Here is a 25,950-nt window from a genome sequence, read left to right as displayed (position 1 = left end):
ACTTACTCGCTACTCAAGTCACTGCTTACCTGCATTTGTTCTGCATTCGCTTTATTTTACGCTTGTTTTGTTTCCTTCAATTCTCACATCCGTGTGTTCTAACCATATTTTACATATCAAAACTGTATTCTCGGCCGCTGTATGTGTTCGAGGGGCTCGTCAGTCATAACCCACCCGACTGACCCCTACACTCTGTGCATCGGACGTCGAGCCGCGGGTGTGGCGGGCCCCCATGTGCGGCTATCCCGCCCCAAACACCGCCCGCGTCGCTTGCTTCATGTCGCGTCCCTGAACACAGTCCACTTGTCAGCAGGTCGGTCGACCGTTTATTATTGATAGTGTGCGACTAATCTTAGCGAAAGGGACAACGGTGCAGGGGGCGGTCAGCACCGGTTTGTGTAGGCTTACGAGGGGCGCGGCTCCTCTGGGTTGGTTTTATCTGACATCACTCTGTTGTCACTGATAAAATGAGCGGCATTTGACAGATGTCGCTTCCCCATTGTGGATTTGATGTGACAACAAATGTGTTCGCTATTCGAACACCACACCTCAGCCGCAGTCTATACCCGCCCCCGTCCTGTGCGTCCTTTCCACTGCATACCACACAGCTATAGTTCGTTTGGTTTAGTCCTCCGAGGAGCTGCATTCTAAGTTGTGGTTACGAGTTCGAATTATTTCTTGCAGGGTTTTGTTCGTGTACGGCAACGAACCCGATCTGGTTCATCAAGACGCGGCTACAGCTGGACCAGCACAAATTCGGCCAGAGACTTCGGGTCATGGACTGCATCCGCCGAGTCTACAGGGAAAAGGTCAGACCACTACACCGGCCGCAACCGACATGTTGATATGTGCGGGCATATGATGTTTATTGACATTCGATGACACCACAAAAGCAAATATTCTGAAGCAAATATTCTGTGTTGTCATCGAATGTGAATAAATATAATGTCTGACACGATGCAAGTGCAGGCATAGGTATGTCAGGCTAGGCTTGCTCCCAGGCAGAAGTTATATCATTGGAAGTTGGAACTGATTTGAAGCGGAAAGGTCTGGCGAAAGAACAAAGCCATGTTTTCGTTGTCGGCGGGCATTACGCGATTTCTTCGTCGGAAAAATTGCCAGTTTCGACAGTTGTTGACAGGTTTGTTGAAAACAGAAAATGTCAGCGAGCGATACAGATGATTGTTTCAATTCAATGCGGTGCTAAGGTGCATATCCATATTCCATACACAGGATCGGAATGTCACTGGGTAATAATGAGATGGATGCTTGCCGCAGTGATTTATTTAAGCCCGATGTTTACTTCGTGCAGAGCCTGTTGAACTGGCGTGGAGGGTCCCACGCTTGACGTGCTTATCGATCATTGTTTGGTTGTGGCGCAGAAAACCGTGCATTTCAAGGTTGTTCGAAACATCGGTGCTTGTTCAGGCAGAGTCAATTGAGGACCAGTTCTGTCTCAACGGAATGTTTGCTAGTCTGCTAGTTGGCTGCGGTTGTGTGCAGTGTTGATTTCTGACTGTCGTATATTTTCTTAGTCTCGGTAACTTCAAGGTCTTCTCAAATAATGAAGTCTGAGCAGTCCTTGGTTACAAAAACAAGGTTTCGTCTGTTGCATACTCACATATGAGAATACACAGTTCGCGTGACTATCGGAGATTGCCGAATCGTGGTGAGAGTGAAAAAAGCAAAACAGACGCGAGAAAACTGACTAAGCTGGTAAATTTATTAAATAGGAGTGTGGTGGCGGAACACTGAAAAAGTGGTCTCGGCATGATCATGACAGCAAACAACCGGAAACTCACAGCTACATGTTTGTTCAACAGGGTGTGCGGGGTTTCTACAAGGGAATATCGGCTTCCTACTTCGGCATCACGGAGACCATGATCCACTTCGTCATCTACGAGCACGTCAAGCGGCAACTGCAGGCGTACAGGTGCGTCAGCGGCCAGTGACGTCACTGGCATACCAGTGACGTCACGCCACACACTGTCCGTGGGCCGTGAGGCTGACGGGCGGCGGTGGCTATTTCGGGCAGCGTTAGTGGGGAATGCTGAGGCGGTAGGCTGTCTAGTGGCTGCGTCATCGCTAAGACGCTTTTGATTGACGAGAGGAGTGTCAGTTAGTGTGAGTATGGGTCACCGGTTAGATGTGTTGATGGCCATGAGCCATGTTCTTGCTTTGTTTTGACCCTTGACGGGGTCGCTGTGGTACGGGCTGTTAGATGACTCGGTGAATTGAGCGCTCATTTTCTCAGGAGCAGACTCGCCGGAATGTCTGCTGACGGGGGCGATACTTCCAAATGCAGAGCTGCCGCACCTCACGCAGCTGTTGCCTAGTGAATGTGAAATATGATTATTTTCGCCACTTTTCAGCGAGCCTATTTTGTCATTTATTGTAGACTCTCTCCACCCCGTTCTGTAGTGTCCTTCTGAAGTTTACATTGAAGTGTCTTCTCCGCGGTTCTGACACAGCCCTCGCCGTCCCCAGGCACGCGGCCGATCCCAACAAGACCAGCTGGGACTTTGTCGAGTTCATGGTGGCCGGCGCCGTCTCCAAAACGGTCGCCTCATCGGTGGCCTATCCCCACGGTGAGTGCTATTCTAGCTTTACGGTGAAGGCTGCGACAAGCACGGAGTAAAGTATTGACTGTCGAACGTGTGACCCGTCTCCGCAGTGTTTGTGTCGTCGCTGAACCCGCGCCCCAGTGGCGGTCTCAGCCAACTTCGCCCTAGTGTGGGGGGGGGGGGGGGCATATGTTACCACCCACCTCTAACTCAAAAACTAAGAGGGCTAGAAAGACGCGGTAAAAGGCAGTCGATAGCTCTCAATGCGTACGTTTGAAAGTATTTCAGTCATTTTTCACCTTAGAGCAATATTGGGGTCACCAGAGGTCATCAAAGGTCAAAATTTGCCAATTGTCATTATATTTTTCAGAAAACATGCCGCTATCTCAGGAACTATGGTAGCTAGAAAAACGCATTAAACAGCAAACGATAGCTTTGGAACTCTTCTTTTGAAAAGGTCATTATCAATATTGACCTCAGGTAAACGGTTTAGCCTCCAGAGGGCAAAAACTCCAAAAATAGCTGTTTTTACGAAAAGTGTTTTTCGACAATAACTTTCGACTACAAAAAGCCACGACATTTCTATTGCCAGAATCGTGTTCCCCTCGCCGAGACGCGTCGAATGAACTATAATTTGACCTTGAAAGGTCAACTTGAAAATTTGACCTCAGGTCAAGGTCATGACCTTACCGGAAAAGGTCATGTTGCATATCAGTCGATGCGTCTCAACAAGACAAACACAATGAGACCATCCCCAGCGTTATATCTCTTTCCAATCGCGAGTTATTGGCAAAGAACTGTTTGTAGCCTCAAGTGACCTCGGATGACCTGTCTAGAGGCTATCAGCAAAAATGACACCTTGGTCATCACGAGTGGACTAAATCATTGTGATTCTGAAATATTTGGACTGTTCCGATGCGTACACACGGATCTAGAGGCATTTTCATTTTTCTCCATTGACTTGTAATGCAAAGGTCACGCCACTGACCTGACCTTAGGTCACCGATATAAAAAAATCCGAGATATACAAATTGTAGGCGCCCATAACAGCATGCAATCCACGAAGTTTAAAACCTTTCTGACAAACACTGCAGGCTGGACATGATTGCAAACTTTTTTTAGGCTTGGTCAGTTAACTTGACCTGGTGACCTGACCTGACATGACCTGGGGTCAAAAATTTCACACATTGTCCAAAATCGATGTACCAAAAGCTACCCCAAGTGGCGCGGCGCTACGCGCCGCGGTTTTTTATTCACACGCAAAAAACGCGACAGGGTGGTAACATATGCCCCCCCCCCCCACTGGGGCGAAGGTTAAATGTGAATGAAATACGAACGATTTCCTACTATCATGGGCGTTACACTGCGTGATATATCACCAGCTGTCGTGCAAAAAAGAATTACGGTACGCGAATTCGGAAGTTGAAGTGTTGTGTCGCTCCTTTACATTATGGGCTTGTATGTGGTTGTAGCCTGTAGGTTTACAACTGACTGTGGCCCATGAGTCTGGTGTTTCTCTGTGATTCATTCCCGTTGAGGGGCTGGTTTGCCCAGAAAACGACGCTCTCTCGAGGTGTTTATTTACTCGTGTTTGGCGGTTTTGTACACACCATGAGTCGTGTCTAGCTGTGCCCGCTCTCTCTGTACTATTACACCGACCGCACAGCTGCTGTTCAAAGTCACTGAGTGCGGTAGCCTTGACCGACGCTCCACAAACAAACGGAATTTCACCGGCTTTTTCGACCGCAGACGATGGAAAGTCTCCATTCTGGTATGTTTACAAACGACGAATGTGTTGGCTGGGTCGTCTCTCGTTATGTTATTGGATGGAGTGAGGGGATATCAAACTCTGCTCCCAGTTTTAGCTACATCTTGCTTTCACAGTCTGGCTATCATATCCACCACAGTATCTTGCAATGCGGGTACCGTTGCCCGTTGGCAACTTCTGCTTCCTGTTTTCTGTAGTCGAAACCCTTGGTATGGAGTGGCGCTGAGAACTTTGCCTGACTGTGAACGGTTGAATGTCTTATCCATTACTGACCGTCACGAACTTTAACCCGCGCGGGGCTGGGGTCTCCAGCCGAACGCGCGGGGCTGGGGGGGGGGTAAATTTTACCCCCCTGTTATCTCCCGAACTAATGGTCCGATTTGGAAAATTCAAACGCCAATCGAAAGCTCTCATCACGAACTACTAAAAACATGTACTTAATTTAAAGTTTGAGGTCAAGGTCAAGGTCAGGTCAAGGGTACAAATTGCAAGTTTCTACAGTATCGGCCTTGCACCGTAGTTGCCGAATAATGGAGTCATGGACTGAGACTGATCGCCCAAAACGTGTTCTTAGGCTACCAAGACAATATTCGTTGCATACAATATCATTCAGAGGTCAAGGTCAAGGTCAGGTCAGGTCAGGTCACCAAAAAACAAAATATAGAAAAGGGCATGTGCGACACATGTTTTATGGGTCATTTTACTCATAGAATTCAATAGGCACACTCAATAAGTGATATGGACCACCTCTGGATGAATTTCAGGTCGAGGTCAGGTCAAGGTCAGGTCAAGTGAGGTCAAATTTTGAAGTTGGTTGTTAAGGCCTAAAAAGGTGTCTATCTGATGCAGTTTTTCACGGCGAATCGAATGGTGCTATTTTTGTTTCCGTACGAGGTCTAGAACTTCCAAAAAAGTCATTTTTCAAAAAAATTGTGTGTCGTGACGTCATAAAATTTTAAATAACTCCCACATTTTTGAACCGATTCTTCCAAAATTTGGTATGTAGGTGCACATAGACCACTTCTCTGACATATATTCCGTTTTTTTTCGATAGACTCAAAATTTTGGATTTTATAATGATTTTCCCAAAAAAGTCAGTTTTTTGAAAAAATTTAGGCCAAAATCCAAAATTTTCAAAAAACCGAGACAGCCATTTGATAGACAAAGTAAAATTACGTATAACCTTTTTTGTTACGTCTTGATTCCTTTAAAAATGAAGATGTTAGCGGCGTTTGAACTTTTGCCGTTTTTGAGGCGAAAATGGCGAACATGACGTCACTAAAACGTCAATTTCTCAAAAATTTTCCGACGGATTTCGCTCAAATTTTCAGGGAACGTGTCAAATTGATGTAAGAAAAGGTACTGAAAGTTTGGCGGCGCTGCGCGCCGCCGTTTTTGAGATATCGCAAAAATTCGCGAGGGGGGGTAAAATTTACCCCCCCCCCCCCAGCCCCGCGCGGGTTAACACACTGTCGTCGACAGTTGGTGGAACCGATCACTCTGGGTGGGTCGGTTACAGCTGAATATCAGTACCCCGTCCCATGGATTTTACAGACAAACGTGGCTGCATCTCAAGTGGAAGTGACATTTCAGTTCGCGTTTCGTTTGCTGGTCTGTGCTAATCTGCTATTGCCCTGCGTTAGAATCGACGGCATATGGTTAAAAATAAAATTGAACGGCTGCCATCACACAAGCATTCACAACTTTTGGCATCATCGTCGACATAGTATTGAGACAGATTTGTTGACAACATAACGTCATTTACGGACGGTTTCGGTCAGTGACCTCCCCACTGGCCGTGTCAGTCCCCATTCCCGGCACCCAGAGAGGGTCGACTGGTCAGCGCAGCTCGGCCCGGACCGGGCCGTCGTTCTCCGGGCGAGGTGCCAGCCCCGGCCGGCCGTCGGGCGCCGTCCCCACCAGATGCCAGATTCGAAACGTAGCGTTGAATAATTGAGCATGAGCAATGGTATAACTCTAATACCTTATAGACTAATGAGCATGGAGGATCTATCAGAAGCACGAAGGAGATTACTCGCTTAGGTGCCGGCTCCATAAAGACCGACCTTGTAATTAGCGCGAGGGTGTGTAGTCCAAAACACCGGCTGCAATCCTTGTTTTCGCCACTGTCGATATTCGTGCGTCGACGGTGGCGCACCTGACACGTTCTTGGCGCATTTGCCGCGCGCTGTGGCCAGCTGTCCCTCCCCCTCCGCAGGGGGGGGGGGGGATGAAGGGGTGATGTATAACGGCCCGCCGTCTGTGGCGGCCCGGTCGACTCCTTGGAGGTCACTGCCAAAATGGAGCCCGAGGCGGCGTCAGTTTTCGCTTCTGTCAGGGCCGCACGGCCTCAGGGACCATATCTTAGACAACTAGTGAACGTTGTTTTACTTGGCAACCCATTGTGCGTGCATTTCTCGTGTGCATTTTTAAGTCGCGTTGTTTCTTCTCGTTGGTGATGACCTCTGTTGCATCATCCGTCGGGTTTTGCCGCTGTGTCATGCGTGTGTGAGTTGTGTGTGGACCAAATGTAGTTTGGACTCGACCTGTTGTCCATAACAAAAACTGTATGGTTCCTGGCGGACGAAGTTCTATTTAGACGACGTAGCCGAGTTGGTGTCTCACGCTCATTTTTTACCTGACCCCTTCCCAGCTCCAGCCTTTGAAGTTTGAACTGACCCGAATCGTCCCCATAGAGGTGCCCATGGCCCGTGAAATTACCCCCGCTCTGAATTGATTCGTTTCTCTCTGGCTGTTTGCAGAGGTGGCGCGCACTCGTCTGCGCGAGGAGGGCACCAAGTACCGCCGCTTCTTCCAGACGCTGCGTGTGGTGTGGGCCGAGGAGGGCTACCGGGGCCTGTACCGCGGCCTGGGCACGCAGCTGGTCAGACAGATCCCCAACACGGCCATCATGATGTCCACGTACGAGACTGTGGTCTACGTGCTCAGGTGAGAGGGGGAGATAGTTGGTGGACGGGCGACGACGGAAATTGAAGGTGTGGGAGAGAGTGTATATGTACGTGAAAGAGACGTGTTTATATAGGAGCAAAAGGGTAAGAAAGGTTAGATGGAGGTGAGAAGGAGAGAGGGGCGGCGATAATGGGGGAATGAGACCGGGCTCTGAACTAACCAACAGCATGTTTCGATCTGATAATCCGTAGTGTCGCCCTCTCGTTTATGTGTCGTGCTACCGGGTGCCAGCTCGGACTGACCCCTCCTTCTGTGTCGGTCGCAGGGACCGCTCTGACGAGCAGGACAGTCTCTACGAGGACGACGAGCCGACTGACGTGCAGACCGGCTCGCGCGTGAGCTACGCGTAGCGCCGCAGCCGGCACTGCGCGCAACTCGAGCTTGAGCCGCTGGCCGCCACGCGGCGCTGCGAGCGTTCCCGTGCACAGATCGCTGCCTAGCGGCGGGTCTGTCGTTTTAACTGCGTCTGACGACCGCCTGGCGGCGCCACCGTCGAGCGCGACTGGCTAGTCTGGCCCAAGTGGTCACTGTCCTGTGATAGAGGTGGATCTGCGACCGGGGCGGCCCGGCCGGACGCCGGACGGTGCCGGGCCGCCGGTCGTCTGTAGCTGTGCACGTGCAATGAGCTGTGGGGTTACGTCGTGATGAGTTGCTGGCGGGTGACCGTCTGCCGGGGGCGGGGAATTATGTAAAGCGCCCTGCTGGCTCGGTCGGCTGCGGGAGGCGTGCGTTTGTGGACGGGTGCCTGGTGACGGATGCTCTTTGCGTGTTTTTGGAGTCTTTTGTAACAGAAGATTAAATACATATTGGAATATAATGCTAGATTTGTGTGAGATCTTTGGTGCTTTATCAGCTTGGGGGACGATACACGTATTTCTTGACGGTCCCGTATGATAATAGCAAAGCTCCGTTAAACTGGAATTACGTATGGGTTGTCACTATTATCAGCCGTGTCTCATGCATGCTTCAGAATATTGCGGCACCGGGTGAGCCGCTAGGCACTATATGTTGAGTGCCGACCTAATGACTGATAACAGAACGCTCGGCACTTATTCAGAGGCGCAGGGCTACACTGCCAAACCCGTCCAATGGACCGATACAACTCGGCTGCAACTGAGTGAAGAGGCATGATAAGTGATAGCTGGCTGCCTAATGTTTATACGACGTTCATCAGGGCCTCCTCTAACATACCCACTGGGTGGGCAAATGCCCACCCAGTCACCACAATTGCCCACCCAGTGGCGTCGATTTGCCCACCCAGAAGCAAATGCAAAAATCCGGATCCGGCCGGACGTCCGGTACCTACTACCTACCTTGCTGGTCTTAAGCAAACTGGATGCTGTTTGAAGGCAAAAAAAAAGTTTTCTGGTTGCCCGATATTCAGGGGCGTAGCCAGGATTTCCTCAAGGAGGGGGCCAAACGCACAGGGGCCCAAAATAACCCCCTCAAAATCCAAAAAGCCATCCGGTTGCATCCAATATTTTTTGGAGGGGGCCCAAATAAATAGAAAAATATTTATTAACAAAAAATATTAGAACTGAGGGGGTAAGCAGTCCATGGGCCCTGTTAGATAGGCCCACGAATAGCTTCATAGAGTCGCCAGTCGGTTTTGAGGGCGGTCTGAGGGCCCGTAGGTCGGATGATGGTTCTTCAGACCGTCACAGGCCCCTACGGCGCATGAGAGCCTCGTAAGCCATCTGAGGGTCATATAAGCCGCATAAGGGCTACTAAGACCGACAAAAGCCCTCCTTGCACTTGCAGATGCCCAGTCATGCCGACGGAGGGCTCTCTCAGGCAAACTAAGGACCCGTTCAGGGCATTTGAGGGCTTCCTCAAACTGATAGGGGCCCCTCAGATCGACAGTGGATCCGATCCAGGCTCCCTCAAACCGATATAGGGTCAGACCAACAGTCGGAACGCATTGATTCTGTTTACACACCGTTGGACCAAAGTTGGACCCATCCCATACAACTGGCCCACTGGTTTCAATAGGGCCCCAAGGCTCTAAAATCGGGGCTCTCTTGGCCAAAGTATAACTACTCAGCTGTGTCAAAGGATCTGCCGCAGGGGCCTTTGCGTCGCCAAGGGCCCACTGTGTCAGCCAGGGGCCCCTATAGAATAAGGACCCCTGGCTTCCAGGGGGGGCATGGTCCCTTTGGCCCCCTCCTTGGCTATGCCACTGCAGGTGACAAGCGTTCTTCCAGGCGACCAGGGGGCAGGGGCCAGGCGACCAGGCCCCCAGGCGACCAGGGGCCCCCAGGCGACTAGCCCCCAAGCGACCGGGGCCCTCTAGGCGACCAGGGGCCCCAGGAAACCGGGGGTCATCGGATGAGTGCAGGGGCCCATTGGGTCATCAGAGGGCCACAGAAATGAAACTTCGATATCAATTTTCTTCCGAGTAAAAGACGTTTTATCCAGTGTTTGAAAAAAAATATCCCGGGGCCTGAGTGGCTCCCCCATGGCGCGTTTTGCGCTCAAGGGAGGGGGCCATTGCCCCCTCCCCCTTAGCTACGCCCCTGCCGATATTGTTATTCATGGACAAAGCCAGCTAAATTTCTAAATACGGCTGAGCTAAACAAATAAGCAAGAATCATTACCGGTTCGGGTAGCCTTTACTACAATGTATTATGTTAGTTAGCCCTCGCCCGGTGAGGGGGGCTGATGCACCCCCCTAAGGTTTTTCACAAATAACGTAAAAACGGCGGCGCTCAAATTTGGCATACCCTCTGGGGCAACCTTTTGGCACTTGTCCTGAAAATTGCAGGTCTCTAGTCTTTTCAGGTCAGGTCACCAGGTCACAAACCCCGTACAAGGTCAGGGGAAAATTGGACTAGTTTAGCGGCAACCGAATGCCAGAGTTTTTCGTTGATAGCGTGAGTTCTATAGCACGTAGCGCTACCAAATTTAAGACACGACTTGGAGCATCTGTTTGTCACTTGGCCTTGGAGTTTTAGGTTCCAGTGACCCGAGGCCGGGTCACAAGGTCACAAAAACTGGTACATTGTCAAAATAGCAAGAATACCGAATAAGAATACCTACCACGCAGTTTGCGGAGGGCTGTATGTACATGTAACTCTGGAACGAATCGCTCGAGCATCGCTAACCATAAAACATACGACAAACGTTAACTTTGCAAACTATCATCTTATTTCCAATAACGGCACTGCTTATTTCGCCTCACCCCCGCCCCCCCCCCCCGGTAACAGGTTTTGAAATTGGTTGAACCCCAAAACAGTGGCTGGATTCGCCCTTGGGCAGGGGAGTAGCGAAAATTTTGCCCACCCAGTGAAAAATCCTTAGAGGAGGCCCTGACGTTCATCAAACAGATAAAACAGCCCGTGGTCCCCTTTCGCTCACTGTTATTCATTAAAAGTGAGTCTTTTGTGCCATGTAACCTTAGTGATTTTATTTGCGTTCAGCCTGTGCCAGGTAGATATGGAAGAGCTCCTAAGCCAGCCTTTCCTACATTCATGGTAACGTGCTGCGGTACGCCTTTTTGTTCAGTGCGGTCCCTCGTGACTGTGACAGACGCAAACAGCTGGCGCTGTGTGGTCTCATGTGAGGTTACTAAACGGTGTCAGATCCCAGTGGCTGAGCCACAGTTGATCTATCCCGTGAGCTTAGTTCGTCATCAATCACGCACCTCGGTGAGAACTTCGGCAGACGCCAGGCTGAATCGCCTCCACCCCCATCAGCTTTGGAAGCTGTAAATCACATTACGAATGCTAAATCGAACATTGAGCGGCTCTTCAGCATGGTTTCGACGCCTGTTTAGTGCCATGATATTGTATTCACCGTTGATTGATCAATGATCAATAGCCAAAAATTTTTGCTGCGTCAGATTGAAATGCGGATGAGTCGACAAGACAAAACCCGCCAAATTTGGCAGCAATTTTTATCTACGTTACCATGGCAACGATCATGCTGTGAATATACAATTGTGGCTGCGGGGTTGTTGAACTGACGCACTTTGCAATGCAATATTACAGGGTTCATTGACCGCAGTCAACAGTTTGTCAACAGTGATCTTCATATTTATTTATTCGTGGAATGCGTGGAATGGTGGTCAAAGAACTATGTATTACTATTACGACCTTGATTGTTGGGTATTTCACAAGAATTCCGCTTCTGCTGCGTCGGCGAGACAAGCAACAGTCAGGTGAGTAACTGAAGCTGAGCGTTTCTCATCGTGATTCAAAATTTAAATTCATAATCCTACGAGTTGTGCGTACCATCGGAAGGTTCATATTTTGCAACTTTGGATATTACAAGCTGCTTCAAAGGCTTCGTGCCGGTCAAGATTCTTACAGATCAAGGTTACAGATAAGGTTGGGACGCGAGTCACGTGCGTGCCTGTATTGGATTTCTGGCTTCGCTGGGATCGACAGACGGCTACAACTGTAGGTATAGGGCCTTGGATTGAGACTAGGCATTTTTCGGTAGGTACGTATCTACATACCAATTATGTAGATGTAGATGCACTTAATGCACAGACCTAACGACAATATAGACCATCGTTAATGTTATGGCAGAAATTGAAAGTGCTGGATCGACCGCTGATGAACCAATACTGAGGCGGGCCTTGTACTGAGGCAGTCTCAGCCTCCGGTCCCTTAGATCAGCTCATGGGTGGAGTTCGGCGACCAAGAAGTTTATAAACCAACGGGTCTGCGGCGTGCTTGTGTGTGGAGTGTTGGCTGATTCATCTTCGGTGTAGCTTGTAGGTAACTATGACTCACCTCTAAACGAAGCCGAATCACTCGCGACGGGCGACGTCCCAGCGCTTTCAGTCCTCGCTCCCTCCGACGTCCCGGAATCCTCTCCTTCCAGGTAACCCGTTCCTCCTCGCTGTTCCTCGTCCTTCCGTGCGCCGCTGCCGTTCCCCAATCGGTGCGCTGCGCCGCGCCGGTCGCGCCGCGCCCCCTGTGCCGGCGGCACTCAGTCGACGGGGGCCGGCGCCGGCGTCGACACCGGCAGCGCGCGCGCACCGGACCGGCGGCGGCGGCCATGGAGCTGCGCTCGGCCGCCATCCGCCGTCTGCTGGTCGTGTTTGTGTGCGGCGTGTTCGGCTACGTCGTGTTCTACAACTCGCTGCTGATGGATCGGCGCGGCTCGCTACTGCACGGTGAGGCAGCCGGCCGGGTCAGGGAACGGCGGTCCGGCGTCCACCACCCCCAACCATCCTTTCTATTATTCGGTCCCTGGGACATGTCACGGATCACGCTCTTATATTTTGGTCCGCCTAAAGAAAACTTTTTTGGATAGTTTTGTTTTCATGGGGATGAGTCAAACAGATTGGATAAACGCAGGCTGCGATGAGGCCACAAATCGATGAATATGACGCAGAAGGCGAATAAGTGGCTGCGACGCCAGCGTTGATGCCTGAGCGAGAAAAAGGGATACGCTACACACAAAAGATGACCATTTCGAATATATGCAATTGACATTCGTGTCTAAAGCAGCAATGGTGTGAGTATGAGTCAGCGAATTGCGAAGCATGTAAATTAGTTTAAACGTCAACGACCTATAATTCCCGGAGGCGGGACAGAAGAATGTTTGCGAAGACTTATTTATTGATAGACAATGCAGCGCCAAAGTTGGCGAGCTCAGAGCTGCGATGTTCACTTTCATTATGTCTCGTGAGTGGTATGTTGCCTAGGCTAAGCCTATTTTTGCGAGCCAGCTCGCAACGGGGAAGAACATGGGAGCACTCGCACAGTCGTTCTATTTACAAAGCAGATATGTATGCATTTCCCAAACAGTCGTAATGATCACCGATCCGTTATGCATTCAATTACAAAGTGATAACATTGCTTGTTTCATTTTTTTGTGCGTAATTGGAGGAGGAAGTGTAAAACATTTTTGAACTCGAGTGACAAACGAACACTCAATGGGCTCTACCTAAGGGATATGTGCAGGTACCTACTTTTCCTAGCTTGCCGATGCAGGTGCTCATACCAACTCGCTTCCGCAATGTTGAACGAAACCGACCAAGTGCTCAAGCTATGTAACTGATTGGCCGGCATGCAAGGCTTTCATATCAATATGCACACCTACGCGGCTTTTATTTTTATTTACTCGTATTTCACGTTTTCAGTTCTTTAATCTCATTTGATTGGAGGCTAGATTAAGTTATTGGATGCTCCGGTGCGTATTTCTCTAAAGGTACATATACCTAAGTGATAAGTGTACAATTTCGTACGTAGCCGTTCCTTCAAGCCTGACTAAGAACTGCCAGCGAAGAAACTAGGTATCAAACGTTGTGTCGCATGGCCGTGGTTTGTGAACGTGCTCAATCTTGTCAATCTTCATGCATCGTTACGACACTTTGGAGGCGCTTTACAGCAGCAGCATTCAGCGGCTGTATGCTACTGTATGGATGCGGTACGCATTCGTTTACATTATTATCGCGCGTAGCCTACCTATGAACCGGAACGTATATGGCCATGCCATCGAATGTGAATGAACGAATGGGGCAAAAAGGCACTCTGTGGATAGTTGCTCGAACTAAGGAAGGGCACTGGGCAGAAACTGTTATTGAGGGTTATTGATATTGCGTAGAGTCCCGATCATTATGCCCTATGCAAACGGAACATGGCCTTGAATCAAATAAGCCAGGTGCTGGAGCCAACGAGCGATAGAGATGACAAAATTTTGTGATGAAGCGGTCTGGTCCCAGATGGACATTGACAGAGTGCTGAATATTAGGTCGCCGATTTGTGTGTGAAAAAGAGACCTCTCGCCCCGCCACTGCCCTGCGTAACCCCAGCAGCGAACCGGTGTACATATAGCGCGGGTGGAGGGGAGTGGGTGTTTGTTCGATAAGTGCCGGGCGGGGCGGCGCAGCGCCCGGCGGGACTGTGTTGGTGGGGGGGGGGGGGGGGGGACACCGGAGCCGGGGCGGTGACGATACCGGATCCGCCTCCGGTCACCGGTCACCGTATGTACACCGGCCGGCCGCCGTCACCGGGCTTCACCTGATGGTGTCCGGTGTTTGTTCCCTTTCAGCCCAGCTGCGCAGTGATCGGTTTTGGCATCCTGTTTTATATTGTTGTTGATTTAAGTTGAATTTGTTATGTTTTAGAGCCTTGGAATTGGTGGTGTTTTTTTTTGTGTGTGTTTCAGCTCGTTTTCTGTCCTATGTTATCTGTTGATATCATGTTGTTCCTTGCTAATCTCAGGTTCGCGTCTATGGAAGAAATTTTGGATGTGTACTTACACACGCACTAAACGCTGATTTATTTACAACATTCGTCTGATTTATAAGAGGATGCCTATCTGATATCTTTTAGATCTTAGGAAATCTTAGATCTTAGGAAATGCCGGTCCCGTAGCTCAGTTGGTAGAGCGTTGGACTCCGCGTGGTGAGAGCACGCGTTCCCGGTTACAACAGTCCGGGTTCGAAGCGCGACGGGCGCTTGACATTTATGGGCCTCCTGACAGGTATGGTTACGGTTGGTGGCAGGCCGTAGCCAGGTGAAGTCAGTGAGGGGACCGGCCGTGCGCGGCTATGTGCGCACGTTAAACTTTGGACTCTAATTTCTGCCATAGAACTGGAATTGCGCGATCGGAGGGTAGAGGGCAGGGTCACCGCAACAAGCTTCGCTTAGCGGTGGCTCTGTCCTTGTGAATCCTTCCCATCAAAAGGTTCGGACTAAATTTATATAAAAAAAAATCTTACCTATCCCAGTCCGCAGCTGTCGCCGTGAATCGTGATTGTGTGCTACCGTCGGTACACGTGTAAATCATTATCGATGTCCGGTATTCACTAAAACCAGCTGTGAGCAGCGTATTTCACACGTTCTACCGTACACTATTGAAATGCCACGCATGTAACCGAGTACATGCACTTTTTTTGCATTTTTCCCGTCTACGACTGACAGGCGTTTGCCACCATTATCGTCAGTGGGTATGTCATGTGGCTCATATACTGCACGCATACGTATTCTACTGCTTGACTAGGATTGGAACGATGCAGCACTCTCGAGGCCGGAGACACGCTCCTCAAAAGCGCATGGCTGATTAAACGTTTTAGCCGTCACCTGTAGATCTTGCGTTCCTCCATCCCTCTTCTCCATAGTTATGACTAGAGACTTTCTGCAGTACCTACATACAAGTACCTAGGTAGGAAACTCAGCGTACCAGATGCCGACGGCGATCCCTCGTTATCGATAAAAATGGAGTTATTTCACAGAATGAATACGAAACCGAATTAATTAAAGATTACTTATGAAAAAATAGCTATTGGACTGATGTGGCTATTCAGTGTTCATTACATAACGGCATTTGTGGTTGGCAACAGCGGACGATCGACCCCCATCACTCGTGCCGGGTGCGTTTCGTTGAATACTCTCATTTCAAAGTGCACGTCACTTGTGAAATGTCGCGCCCTGGCGTTATCAGCTTTGTCGCGCGCGGTGCTGACGTGGCGGGCCGCAGACTGGGTGTGTGTGTCCCTCTGTCGAACGGAGTGGGCAGACAAGCTGCGGTGTCAGCCCTTTTGCATCGCCCCGCCTGCGGCGCCTGCCGCGGGTAGAGGCTTGAGTCTACCGTATGTCCATGAGTCTATAGTTGGTGTTGTTGTTATAGTTGGTTTTTAGCTCACTGAATTCTTTCCAATGTAATAGAGCAAAGTGAAGTTAAGAAGTGCTCCAAAAGACACGCTCTGAAGAGTGGAGAAACCATGGTCTCTGGTCCTCCTTCTCCCTCTCTCAACTAGTTTTTTTTTTTAATTAACCTTTTTAAATAGTTGTTGTTCCTAGTTTTTGCCATACTGCCCCCTCTCAGTTAGGTACCATTTCAATAATGAATTTCACGAGGCACGAGCTACATTACCTGAATTCCTGTAAAATAGATTTAAGTCCAACACATTTCCTAATTCACAAAAAAAAAATGAAATTGCAAACATCTGCCGGACGGTCAAACGTTTGGTGGACACTGGACCGGTGTCGCTGCATGTTTTCAGGACATGCAGTTGGCCTGCAGCAATGGAGTCTGGGTCCATTATGGTGTTTGGTCACGGTGGTCCCGTGTTACCCGAGGCCGGGTGTTGGTGACTTTTTGCCATTCCGGTGTGTCCGATGCTGGTATGAGGTCTGGGCAATCTGTGTATACTACCTATACGAGTACACCTTTGGTACGGGAGTTGCTCTGGTGATCTCATGGGCACCGTTTCCGTTGTGGGTTCACGATACCCGCGACACACACCGTCGGTACCGGAGGTATTGTCGGTACCAAGCAGCGATACAGATAAGCGGTATCACTGCAGCACGCTAATTGGTGTTCAAGGAGTAAATGAGGTCGACCATGAGAAGCCCCAGTTAACTTCAAGTCGAGCTCTGTTCACTTTTTCAAGGACAGTTCACGAAACAAAGTCCATCCAGATCCGGCATCGGAATATCCCCTCAGAGTTTGCCAATCATCTACAAGAACAGACTTTTGGTATTCGCGTGATTGTCCTCTTGGGTAGACAGTCCTAGACATGATCAGAATAGTGGCGGCTTACTTACAAGGGTACAGGTTACGTATCCGGTTTTACGCAGGTTATACAGGTTATATACGGCCCGGGACGTATGAAACCTGCAGGAAACGTTGGACGAGCCGGATGGACTACATGTCATAAGCAATTAGTTCAATTTACAATGGCCCGCAACAAAACGCTACAGTTGCCAACTTTGATACCTATCTTTCTTAATAGATTGCCTAGTTGGGACAGCTGAGCTGATTTGTGATGCATAATGCACATCATTTAATGAACTACATTCGTGCTCTTGGACAGAATCAACTTTAGCAACCGGTTGTTTCCAAGTTTGGCCTACACCTACCATCCGCGGTCTGGAGGCTGCCGAACCTTGTACTTGTACCTATGGTTCAAATAAATGTGTTAATATTGCGAGAAGATTACGATAAATTAAGATGTTCCTTTACCGAAATTGAACCATTGCTCGCGTTCACCATACTATGGAAAATTACAGAGCATGAAGTCTATCGGCGTAGGATTTCAATCAATTAATTACATGAATGATGGATGCCACATGTGCCTATATAAACGGGTCACGGTATTCATGATTGCATCATCTGTATCTGTCGTGGCATTAATAACTAACTGAATTGCTGGATGCGCTAAATCGATACGTACCGCAACACTGAGAACCAAACACCGATCGAGCAAAAGCTGGCTTCGCATCGAACGTTGCATAGGTAGTCGCGGTTGCAAGGTAATGGCTGCGAACTATCTAAATTCCAAACGTTCTCCAAAATCCTGCCTATATCTGCCATTTTCCACGTATAGTGTATACGGTGAGCGAGACGGGTCACATTCGCGGGCGTCCCGTCCGTCAGCCGCCACGGCACGTGTCACGAGTCGGTTCCATCGCCCGGCCTCAGTCTCGACCCATCCACGGCAGCATCGGCCGCCGGCCGCCGCTATCGGTACGGCCGGGCCCTTCCGCTCATTATCTGCAGGGGCTCTGCTCTTGCACAACCGACAACAGTATCTAATCAAGAGAGTGGGCTACCAAGATATTACTTAGCACAATGCCCTCTATTACATTTGTTCACGGCTCGACGAGACATCCCGATACCGCACTGATAGTAGTGAACGGGTGGGATGCGTTGGGGTCTTTGTACAGTTATCAGGGTTGCCGGAACAGCCTATACCAAAGTACCTATGTATGTATTCGGTCAGACGAAGTCTTTCATACGACACCCGCTCGTAGGTACTCTTGAGACTTGTGGTTTGATCCACTTCAGGTATTTAGATATTACTGTTCCCTGAGGCTATGGATGTTTCCCATCAGTAAAAAAGTGTCCAGATTAGAGATGCCCTTTTTGAACCCGCGAACCCGCTTTCTGCGGGTTTTCAAAACCCGCAGGGTTTCTGGCGGGTTCGAGAAGCAAAACTTGTCGTGTGGCGGGTATTTGGCGGTCAGACTTAAGAACCTATAATTTTTTTATTTTTTTAGATGCAAAACACAATGCCAAGTGCATTTGCTCAGGTTAACGATACAATATTCATCAAAACAACTTTTAAAACAGAACCAAATATAAAAATATATCAAGGAAGCACATTTCAAATGCAAAACTGAAAACAACCAGCAATAGCATCCACAGTCTGGCAATGACCAAACCAGGGTACAAGCAATAAACTACTAAGCATAAATAAATGCTGATGAAAGCATTCCATAAAACATAAAAGACCCTGAAAGCAAACTTATAGGAAGCTGAACTGAAGTCTATGTGCACTGTGCAGTGTGCACTAGATATACATTATGGAAGAACCCAGACTTAAATGAGATGTTGAAAATCAGAGCAAATGCCACATGTTACTTTATTTGCGTCTGGTCGGCATAAAAAGAGCTATCAGCTAAACAAAATTTGATGCAAATTCATTGATTACCTATCCTACTCTATGTTCTGTTCCACCCTATATTACGAAAATAACACACCAATTACCCTTACAAAAAATCAAAATATAGACTGGCCGGCCCAAACATAACGCAATACAATACTGGCGCACTTCCGACATTCTGACAAGGATTGGCATTTGACTGAGTCAATTTTGGTCTCTGAGGCGAAGGAAAGCTGTCATTGATGACGCAATAATTTTCAATCAGTTTTTCTGTCTTGGTTTTTGAATGCCTCAAAATAGCAGTTATACATGTTACAAAACCACGTAGCTGGTCGCATTTATTTCTTTTGTCTTTTTACGTCCTTATCATTTGTATGCCGACAGATGACCGGCCGGAGAGCATTACCAAGACCATCTATAAAATCATTACATTTAATTTAGCATTTACTGTCTCTTTATTTCTAAACCGGTGATTAACCTCTGAATTGTAAAACTTTAGCTGTTGTGTAAAATAATTTAATCAGAATGGCACATGAATATGCATTATACAACAGTGTTTTCGCAACAAGTTCGACTAACTACGGCCGCAATAATTTAGTCGCTGTAACATTCCATCAGCTGTTGGTGACGCTTCTGACGCATGTTTCCAGAAATGCGTGGTTCATTGGGGTGGGACTAAATGCTTACTTCGAAATCTAAGCTACGTTGCGGCATTGGCGGTTATGTGCGGCGTGTATGCCGCATTATTAGTAAGAGGCGACCACTAAATTAAAGACTCAAACGCTCCGACCGGTTCTCAATGAATAACACTGCATACCAAAAATGCCAACCGCTCTCGTCATAAGATATTCAGCTTTAAATAACTAGGTTATCTACATCATCATTTTGAACCAAATTAATACTTTCAACTTAACTCACTCATTCCTTCCTTTGTTGTCTCCAAACAGTCGTTCGATTGTCTGGAAATCGTATGCTAAATCCCGTACCTGTATGCGACTGGTGCATATAAAGGCCGATAAAAGAATTTGAATAGGCTCTGGCATGCGATTTCCTGGCTACCCAAAAAAGTCTGTTTCAGTCTTGCTATCAAAACATGACCTCGCCCGCACAGGGGGGGGGGTTGATGCAACCCCCCTAAGGTTTTTCGCGAATAACTCGCTTAAAAAGCGGCTGATCGCGACGAAACTTTCAGTACCCTCGCATTGATCAATTTAACACCCATCCTGAAAATTTCATGACCCTGACCCAAATGACCTTTGACCTGTGACCTACTTTTCGAGACCATGTTTGGCCGGAACCGCGATTCAGCGTATGTCGGCTCGCATTAGCAGCGCGTTTGCAGTCTTTTCGTGGTTTCAAGCGTTCAAACATGTGATATGATGTTGCCCCCATGCATTAGGGTGGGTGTCAAGGTCACCTGAAGGTCAGGTCAGGTCATTGACCTTTGGTGACCTCGGTTCACTTTTTCGAGTTTGACATGTTTCTAGGTCAGTTTTTTTCGAGCTGAATTCGAATTAAGCAACCACATGAACGTTTACAAAGTAGTTTTGGTGCCTTCGTAACATGTTACGAGGCTGTCAGAGGCGGTTGACACCTACTACAAATACCTGGCAGGACCTCTACTGGTTGACCTGACCTGACCTAACCCGACCTGGCCTAAATGAATGAAGACATCATCTGTGATCAAAACTAGCATGATATTCGTGATCAGCACCCCGAAAAACCCCATAGCAGCCACACTACGACGTTCTAACAGGTCCCAATTTTCCCGCCTTTTGGGTCATTGACCTGACCTGGAAGGTCAACCGATAACCTAGGACCTTAACCCTCGCCCATGTAGGGGGGGGGGGTTGGTGCAACCCCCCCCCCTGAGGTTTTTCGGAAATAGTGCAAAAACGGCGGCGCGCAGCGCCGCCAAATTTTGGGTACCTTATGGGGCAAGCCTTGCGCATCTTTTGATAAAAAAAATTTGACCGGGTCATGTCAGGTCACGGAGTTATGACGTCACAAAGGGAACAGCCTCCGGCCGGATTTTCACAAACTGAGTGCCAACGCCCGAGGTTTCCTGCCGGTGGTACGGACATCGGTTGATGGATCGTGATGAAACTTCCCATGCATGTTGGGGCAAGTATTGGCTATCATATGGTATAAGAAACTTGACCGGGTCAGGTCAGGTCACGGAGCTATGACGTCACAAGAGGAACAGCGTTCGGTACTATTTTTGAAAAGCGCCCGAACCACTATTTTGCTAATTCTTGTCACCTCAATGGGAATATGCAGCAATATTAGCTTCTATAGGGAGCAAATGGACCTTCCAAATCCAAAAATACAATCAGATTTCAAAAATTTAAATTTTGATTTTTCGAATTTCCGCCGCCGACTGTGACCTTGCCGAGTTCCGGCGTTCCCAACGCGCCATTTTTAGAGCTAGGGAAACGAAATACATACCAAACGATAGAGAATTGATCAAGGAACACGATAGTGAAGGTTTCAAGTCGATATCTCCCACCGTTTTGCCGCAATCGCCGCGGAAAGTTGAAAAAAGTCTATTTTTCCGAAAATTTGACCTTTGACCGGTCAAAAGTAGGTCAAATGTTGACCTAGGACCAAAAAATATACCACCAATCGCGAGATCTCGGCGAGAGCAATCCGTTGGTCTTTTCCGCTAAGCTCTACGACGCTCCGTTTTCAAACGCCAAGGGGGGGGGGGTCGCACCAACCCCCCCCCCCCCTGCATGGGCGAAGGTGGCAGATCGCCGTTTACGGGCGAGGGTTAAAATTGGGTATCATCGGCTTTCTCTCGTCACGGGCAACACGCTCGTTTTTTCCGCGAAGCTCTAGCTTGATCAGGAGCGAAACGGCAAGGGGTTATACCTTATACGTTCGCGGCTGAGTATTAATTTGGTTCAAAACAATGATGTAGATAAGTTAGTTATTTAAATCTAAATATCCTATGACGAGAGCGATGGACATTTTTGGCATGCAGTGTTATCCATTGAAAACAGGTCGAAGCTATTGAATTTTTAATTTAGTGGTCGCCGCTTACTAATCATGCGGCATACACGCCGCACATAACCGCCAATGCCGCAACGCAGCTTAGATTTCGAAGTAAGCATTTAGTCTCACCCGGTTCATTGGTGGTTAGTTGCAAGGCCATGTATGTTATTATAGTTGGTTTTTGCTGGGATTTTGCATGATTTGTTTTATGTGTAGATCGACTGGATACTCATTATTCACTGTGTCACTATTTATTTTTAACTGGAAATCGCATATCTTTTTATATCAACATTCATTTTGATAACAATATCATTTTCCAGAGGCCTAACATTGAGAGGGAGCCAGAGTGAAATTTTGATCCTCAGCCAATGCTGAAGGGTAAGGTGAGAGAAAGATTTTACTGAACTCTTCAGAAAGGAATTTCAAATGTATTGATGCATTATTCATTTTCCACTATCCAGTGTGCACTTCCTGAGGACTTAGCATAGCAATTTCAAGTCCTTACTATTTGTTTGGCTGTCTTTTTCTGCACAGCAATGAAGCAAGTAAGGTTTATATAGCTCTAGCATTGACTCAGCTGTATTTTTTTCTTGCAAAAGTATGTTTTTAAGATTGCGGGTTTTTTGCGGGTTCGGCTCAGCCAAAATCAGCTTGCGGGTAGTTGTGGTTGGGCAAGGGGTAGCTGCGGGGCGGGGCGGGTAATGAAATTGCAAATTTAGGGCATCTCTAGTCCAGATTCAGTGATAGTATCTTGAAGTAAACATGGATCGGTGATGAATTAGCTACATTTTTGGTTAATGGTGACATATGTTATTTAGCGAGACACTGAACACAATGACTACAGTGGCTACTGGCTTATCCTGGCTACACTGCCGTCAGCCGTGCTCGAAGCTCGAGAGCGCGTTTTACTGCGGACGGTGCCCGCGGTGACCGCCCAGTGACCCCTCTGTGGCCCTGGGTACATCAGCGCGCTCGCTTCCCTATTCCACCAGCGCGGCGTTTGATTGACATGTGCGAGCCGCAACTAGGCGCTGTCGACTCCCACTGCGCGGCAAGTGACAGCTGTCCGTCGACATTCAAACGACGTCAATTGTTGAGTGACGGAATGGAACAATTTTATATCGATAAGATGTGTGGCCTTTTGCTTTTTCGGCGCCGCCGAGGCGTTGTGTACGGGCGTCGGGCGTATAGCCATGGTATGGTTTGGTGTCGGCCGTAGGTCGGCACATCCGCACTCACATCCCCGAGTCAGCTCACACGTCCGGTCTTCCACTGCAGCTGAGATCATATCGGCCAGTTGTTCGTTTTACGACTGGCTGCACACGTTATCGGCAACACACAGTCACAATTCCAACAGCCAGCGGCGCAGTGCAATGCATGAAATTCCACACAGGCGTGTCGAGGGACGAGGGGAGGGGGCCGAGGCAAGACAAAGAGGGGGACGGCAAGTTACCCGAGTGAAGCGGATATCCAGCGCTCGGCGATATTGTGGAAATCGTACATACGGTGACGTTACCGCAAACAGCAGTCAGCAACACGCGTCATTACGCCTACCTATCATTTCCCTGACTTCGGTCAAATGTTGCTAATTCCAAGACGGCACAAGTAATTATTTTCACTAAATTTTTATGCGCAGGACGATCTTATTTGACGAGTTTGTGTCCGAAACTTGAATGTCAGACATAACATTCAAATGCTGCCAGCTATATGCGTTTTTCATCATGCAAATGGACCTGCGATTGGCAACTTCTAGCCCGCCATGCGTATGACCTTTTAGTTTTTAATGTCCGTTTATTTCTCATGTCAAGACTACCAAGAGCGGACGGAGAGCGGGTCACAGTCAGAACCACGGCCCGATACCTATCTGTCCCGACTGCAGTCTCAATCGTATCCGTATCGTATCGTCCCTGAACAAATCCTTTGATCCCTGATAAGCAGTTCGCATCCAATGAAGCAATAATGTGCCACAGTGTTCTGCTGTAATCGCGTGTTCTTCTAATAAACTGACGAAGGTTCCGACTTGCGCCATGCGAAGAACTTTGAGAATCGCGATCATTAACTGTGTGAATCTGGTGCCGTTTTGTGACAGAGTTACATTTGTTTCAGGACGTCTATTGCTACAGCAGCCCAGCAACGCGACTCAGGCTAACCAGGCTTCGGCGGGCAGCGCGGCTGCGCCTGTCGCAGACAGTTCAGCGCCAGCTCAAGCCAAGCCACCAGCGACTGGTGCCGCGGCGTCAGCGGCACCGGCGGCGGCGGCGGCGGGGCCGTCCTCACCCACCAGCCGCCAGAAGCCGCCGTCGCAGAGCACTCCGGCCGCGGCGGCCGGCACGGCGGCGCCCGTGAAAGACTCGATCCGCAGCCGGCTCGAGCCCGGATTCCGGATCGCCAACGGCGGCCGGTGTCCGGAGCGCGGCCGCGACCTGCGGCTGGTGATTCTGATCACCACCGCACCGGGCCACCAGCGGCAGCGCAAGGCCATCCGGCTGACCTGGGGCGGCTCCGTGGCGCAGCGGCGCGACGTGACGCTGCTCTTCTTCCTGGGCCGCGCCGCCGAGCCGCACCAGAGTGCCGTCGACGAGGAGCAGCAGACCTACGGCGACATCGTCCAGGGCAACTTTGTCGACGCCTACAACAACCTGACGCTCAAGTCGGCCGTGATGCTGGAGTGGCTGGACACGTTCTGTCCCGAGGCGCGCATGATCCTGAAAACGGATGACGACATGTTTATCAACACGGACAACCTGCTGAAGTTTGTCGATGTCCACAGCAAGGACACCAATAAGTTGTTCGGCCGGCTGGCCCGCCGGTGGAAGCCGAACCGCAGCGTCAAGTCCAAGTACTACCTCAGCCCAGAGTCGTTCGCGGGAAAGTACTTGCCCGACTTCGTGACCGGGCCGGCCTACGTGATGACTGGCGATCTGGTGAAGCCGCTGTACCAGGCCACGCTGGACGCCAAGTTCCTGACGCTGGAGGACGTCCTCGTCACTGGCGTGGTCGCCGACAAGCTGCACATCAAACGGGTGCACGCCAAAGAGTTTATCAACGACAGAATTAAGGCGGATACGTGTAAATTCGCTACATCAGTGAGTGTGCATATGGTGAAATTCGAAGAACAGTTTGATATATGGAAGCGTATTCAGGACGGCAGGACACGTTGCCCTCAGTACGTTCCGACGGGGGGCTGATGCCGCAGAGGGGACGCTTAGTCAGGTGTCTGTGATGGTGCGTGCGCGTCCGCCGGACCTGGCGCGGCGCTGTGTGCGCCTGTTTGTGTGCACCGTTCCCCGGGGACCGTCTGGGCCCGCGTGCCGGCCGACTGACCTCGGCCGGCCGCGATCATCGTCTCCACGACGTCGGTGGGCGGCGGCCGATCGATGGCCCGTCGGCGCCGGCCAGGCCGCTGCCCCATCCGCGCGGCCGACGCCCGTATTGAGCCGGCCGGTCACTCAAATCGATCCGGGCCGCGGCGGCAGCCCGGCCGGGCCGCCACCGGATGGCCGCGCGATACTGTCGCAGCCGCAGACACAGGAAGTGCTCGCCTCTGCCGGCGCCGTCTAAGCAAATGTCGCCGCCGCGACACCGTACTGTGATAGCGCGCCGGCGCTGGACGCCCGGTGGCGACCACAATCGCCAGGTGCCTTGACTGTATTGACCAGGACCGGGTGCGGGACCGGCAGTGCCTTGCCGTGCGTCACGGTGGTGAGGCGCGCGCGGGGCGGGGTCAGGGGGCACACACACGTCATCCCGGCGCTGTTTCGCCCTCCGGTGGTGCCGCCCGAGGGCCGCGGTGCACCCGGACCGACGGACGGACTGACAGAGACGGCCCCCACTCTCGGTCTGTGTGTGTGTGTGTGTGTGTGTGCGTGTGTATGTGTGTGCGTGAGGGGTGCGGTGTTTATGTGCTGACCGCCGTGGCTTGTCTTTCCGACACGGTCGCGACCATACGCTTTTAGCCGACGATGGTTGCCTTGCCTACGACCCCAACAAGTACGCTGCCATTGTAGTGGGCTATATATGTTGGACGGGTGCTTGCGACATACACATTACACACACACACGCACAACCTGGCTCCTGATACTGACCGAAACAAACGCTATCCAATAGTTCTACGAGGGTTCGTGACTTTCAATTTAAGGTTAACTGTGATGCAGCACAAAGTCCTTGGTGGTATGGAGTGGAAAATCGCAATCATCTGGCCCAAGCACCGCTAACAATCAAACTACAAGGGTGTCTATGTAGTCAATGCTTTGTTCAGTGTGTGGTGAAATAAAGTTGATGCTGGAGTATCACAAATTAAA

The 25,950-nt window shown here is 49.7% G+C and overlaps 3 protein-coding genes across 4 annotated transcripts in view; 2 read left to right on the top strand and 1 right to left on the bottom strand.

Annotated features, from left to right (window-relative positions):
* LOC122392972 (solute carrier family 25 member 36-A-like) overlaps window positions 1-8,121 on the top strand; it is a 13,687-nt gene extending 5,566 nt beyond the window's left edge. Inside the window, exons 4-8 of the mRNA XM_043388376.1 lie at window positions 685-809; window positions 1,824-1,933; window positions 2,488-2,588; window positions 7,095-7,281; window positions 7,568-8,121. Coding sequence (XP_043244311.1) covers window positions 685-809; window positions 1,824-1,933; window positions 2,488-2,588; window positions 7,095-7,281; window positions 7,568-7,652 — 608 coding nt within the window. The 3' untranslated portion in view covers window positions 7,653-8,121. The remainder of the gene's footprint in view (window positions 1-684; window positions 810-1,823; window positions 1,934-2,487; window positions 2,589-7,094; window positions 7,282-7,567) is intronic.
* Window positions 1-12,137, bottom strand: part of LOC122392969 (vasodilator-stimulated phosphoprotein-like) — a 25,159-nt gene extending 13,022 nt beyond the window's left edge. Inside the window, exon 1 of the mRNA XM_043388373.1 lies at window positions 12,042-12,137. The gene's annotated coding sequence lies outside the window, so the exon portion shown is untranslated. The remainder of the gene's footprint in view (window positions 1-12,041) is intronic.
* LOC122392971 (beta-1,3-galactosyltransferase 5-like) lies at window positions 11,318-25,950 on the top strand. 2 transcript variants are annotated; one of them, XM_043388375.1, is made up of 2 exons: window positions 11,318-11,461; window positions 23,756-25,950. In XM_043388375.1, exons 1-2 carry the CDS (start codon window positions 11,353-11,355, stop codon window positions 24,835-24,837), a joined length of 1,191 nt encoding a protein of 396 aa, XP_043244310.1. In that variant the 5' UTR covers window positions 11,318-11,352; the 3' UTR covers window positions 24,838-25,950. The 2 variants fall into 2 exon arrangements, with proteins under 2 accessions (XP_043244310.1, XP_043244309.1); XM_043388374.1 differs by lacking the exon at window positions 11,318-11,461 and adding an exon at window positions 12,138-12,427.

The sequence above is a fragment of the Amphibalanus amphitrite genome, unplaced genomic scaffold, assembly GCF_019059575.1.
Source record: "Amphibalanus amphitrite isolate SeventyFive unplaced genomic scaffold, NRLGWU_Aamphi_draft 000509F_arrow, whole genome shotgun sequence".
Classification (NCBI taxonomy): Eukaryota; Metazoa; Arthropoda; class Thecostraca; order Balanomorpha; family Balanidae; genus Amphibalanus; species Amphibalanus amphitrite.
Note: the sequence above shows the minus strand (reverse complement) of the source record. Positions and strands in the feature narration are given on the sequence as shown.

Bases quoted from the DNA above. Each gene is read 5' to 3' on its own strand.
- LOC122392971 (XM_043388374.1), top strand. From the start codon at position 12,310: ATGGAGCTGCGCTCGGCCGCCATCCGCCGTCTGCTGGTCGTGTTTGTG. The intron at 12,428-23,755 runs GTGAGGCAGCCG...CATTTGTTTCAG, and splicing joins GCGCGGCTCGCTACTGCACG to GACGTCTATTGCTACAGCAG.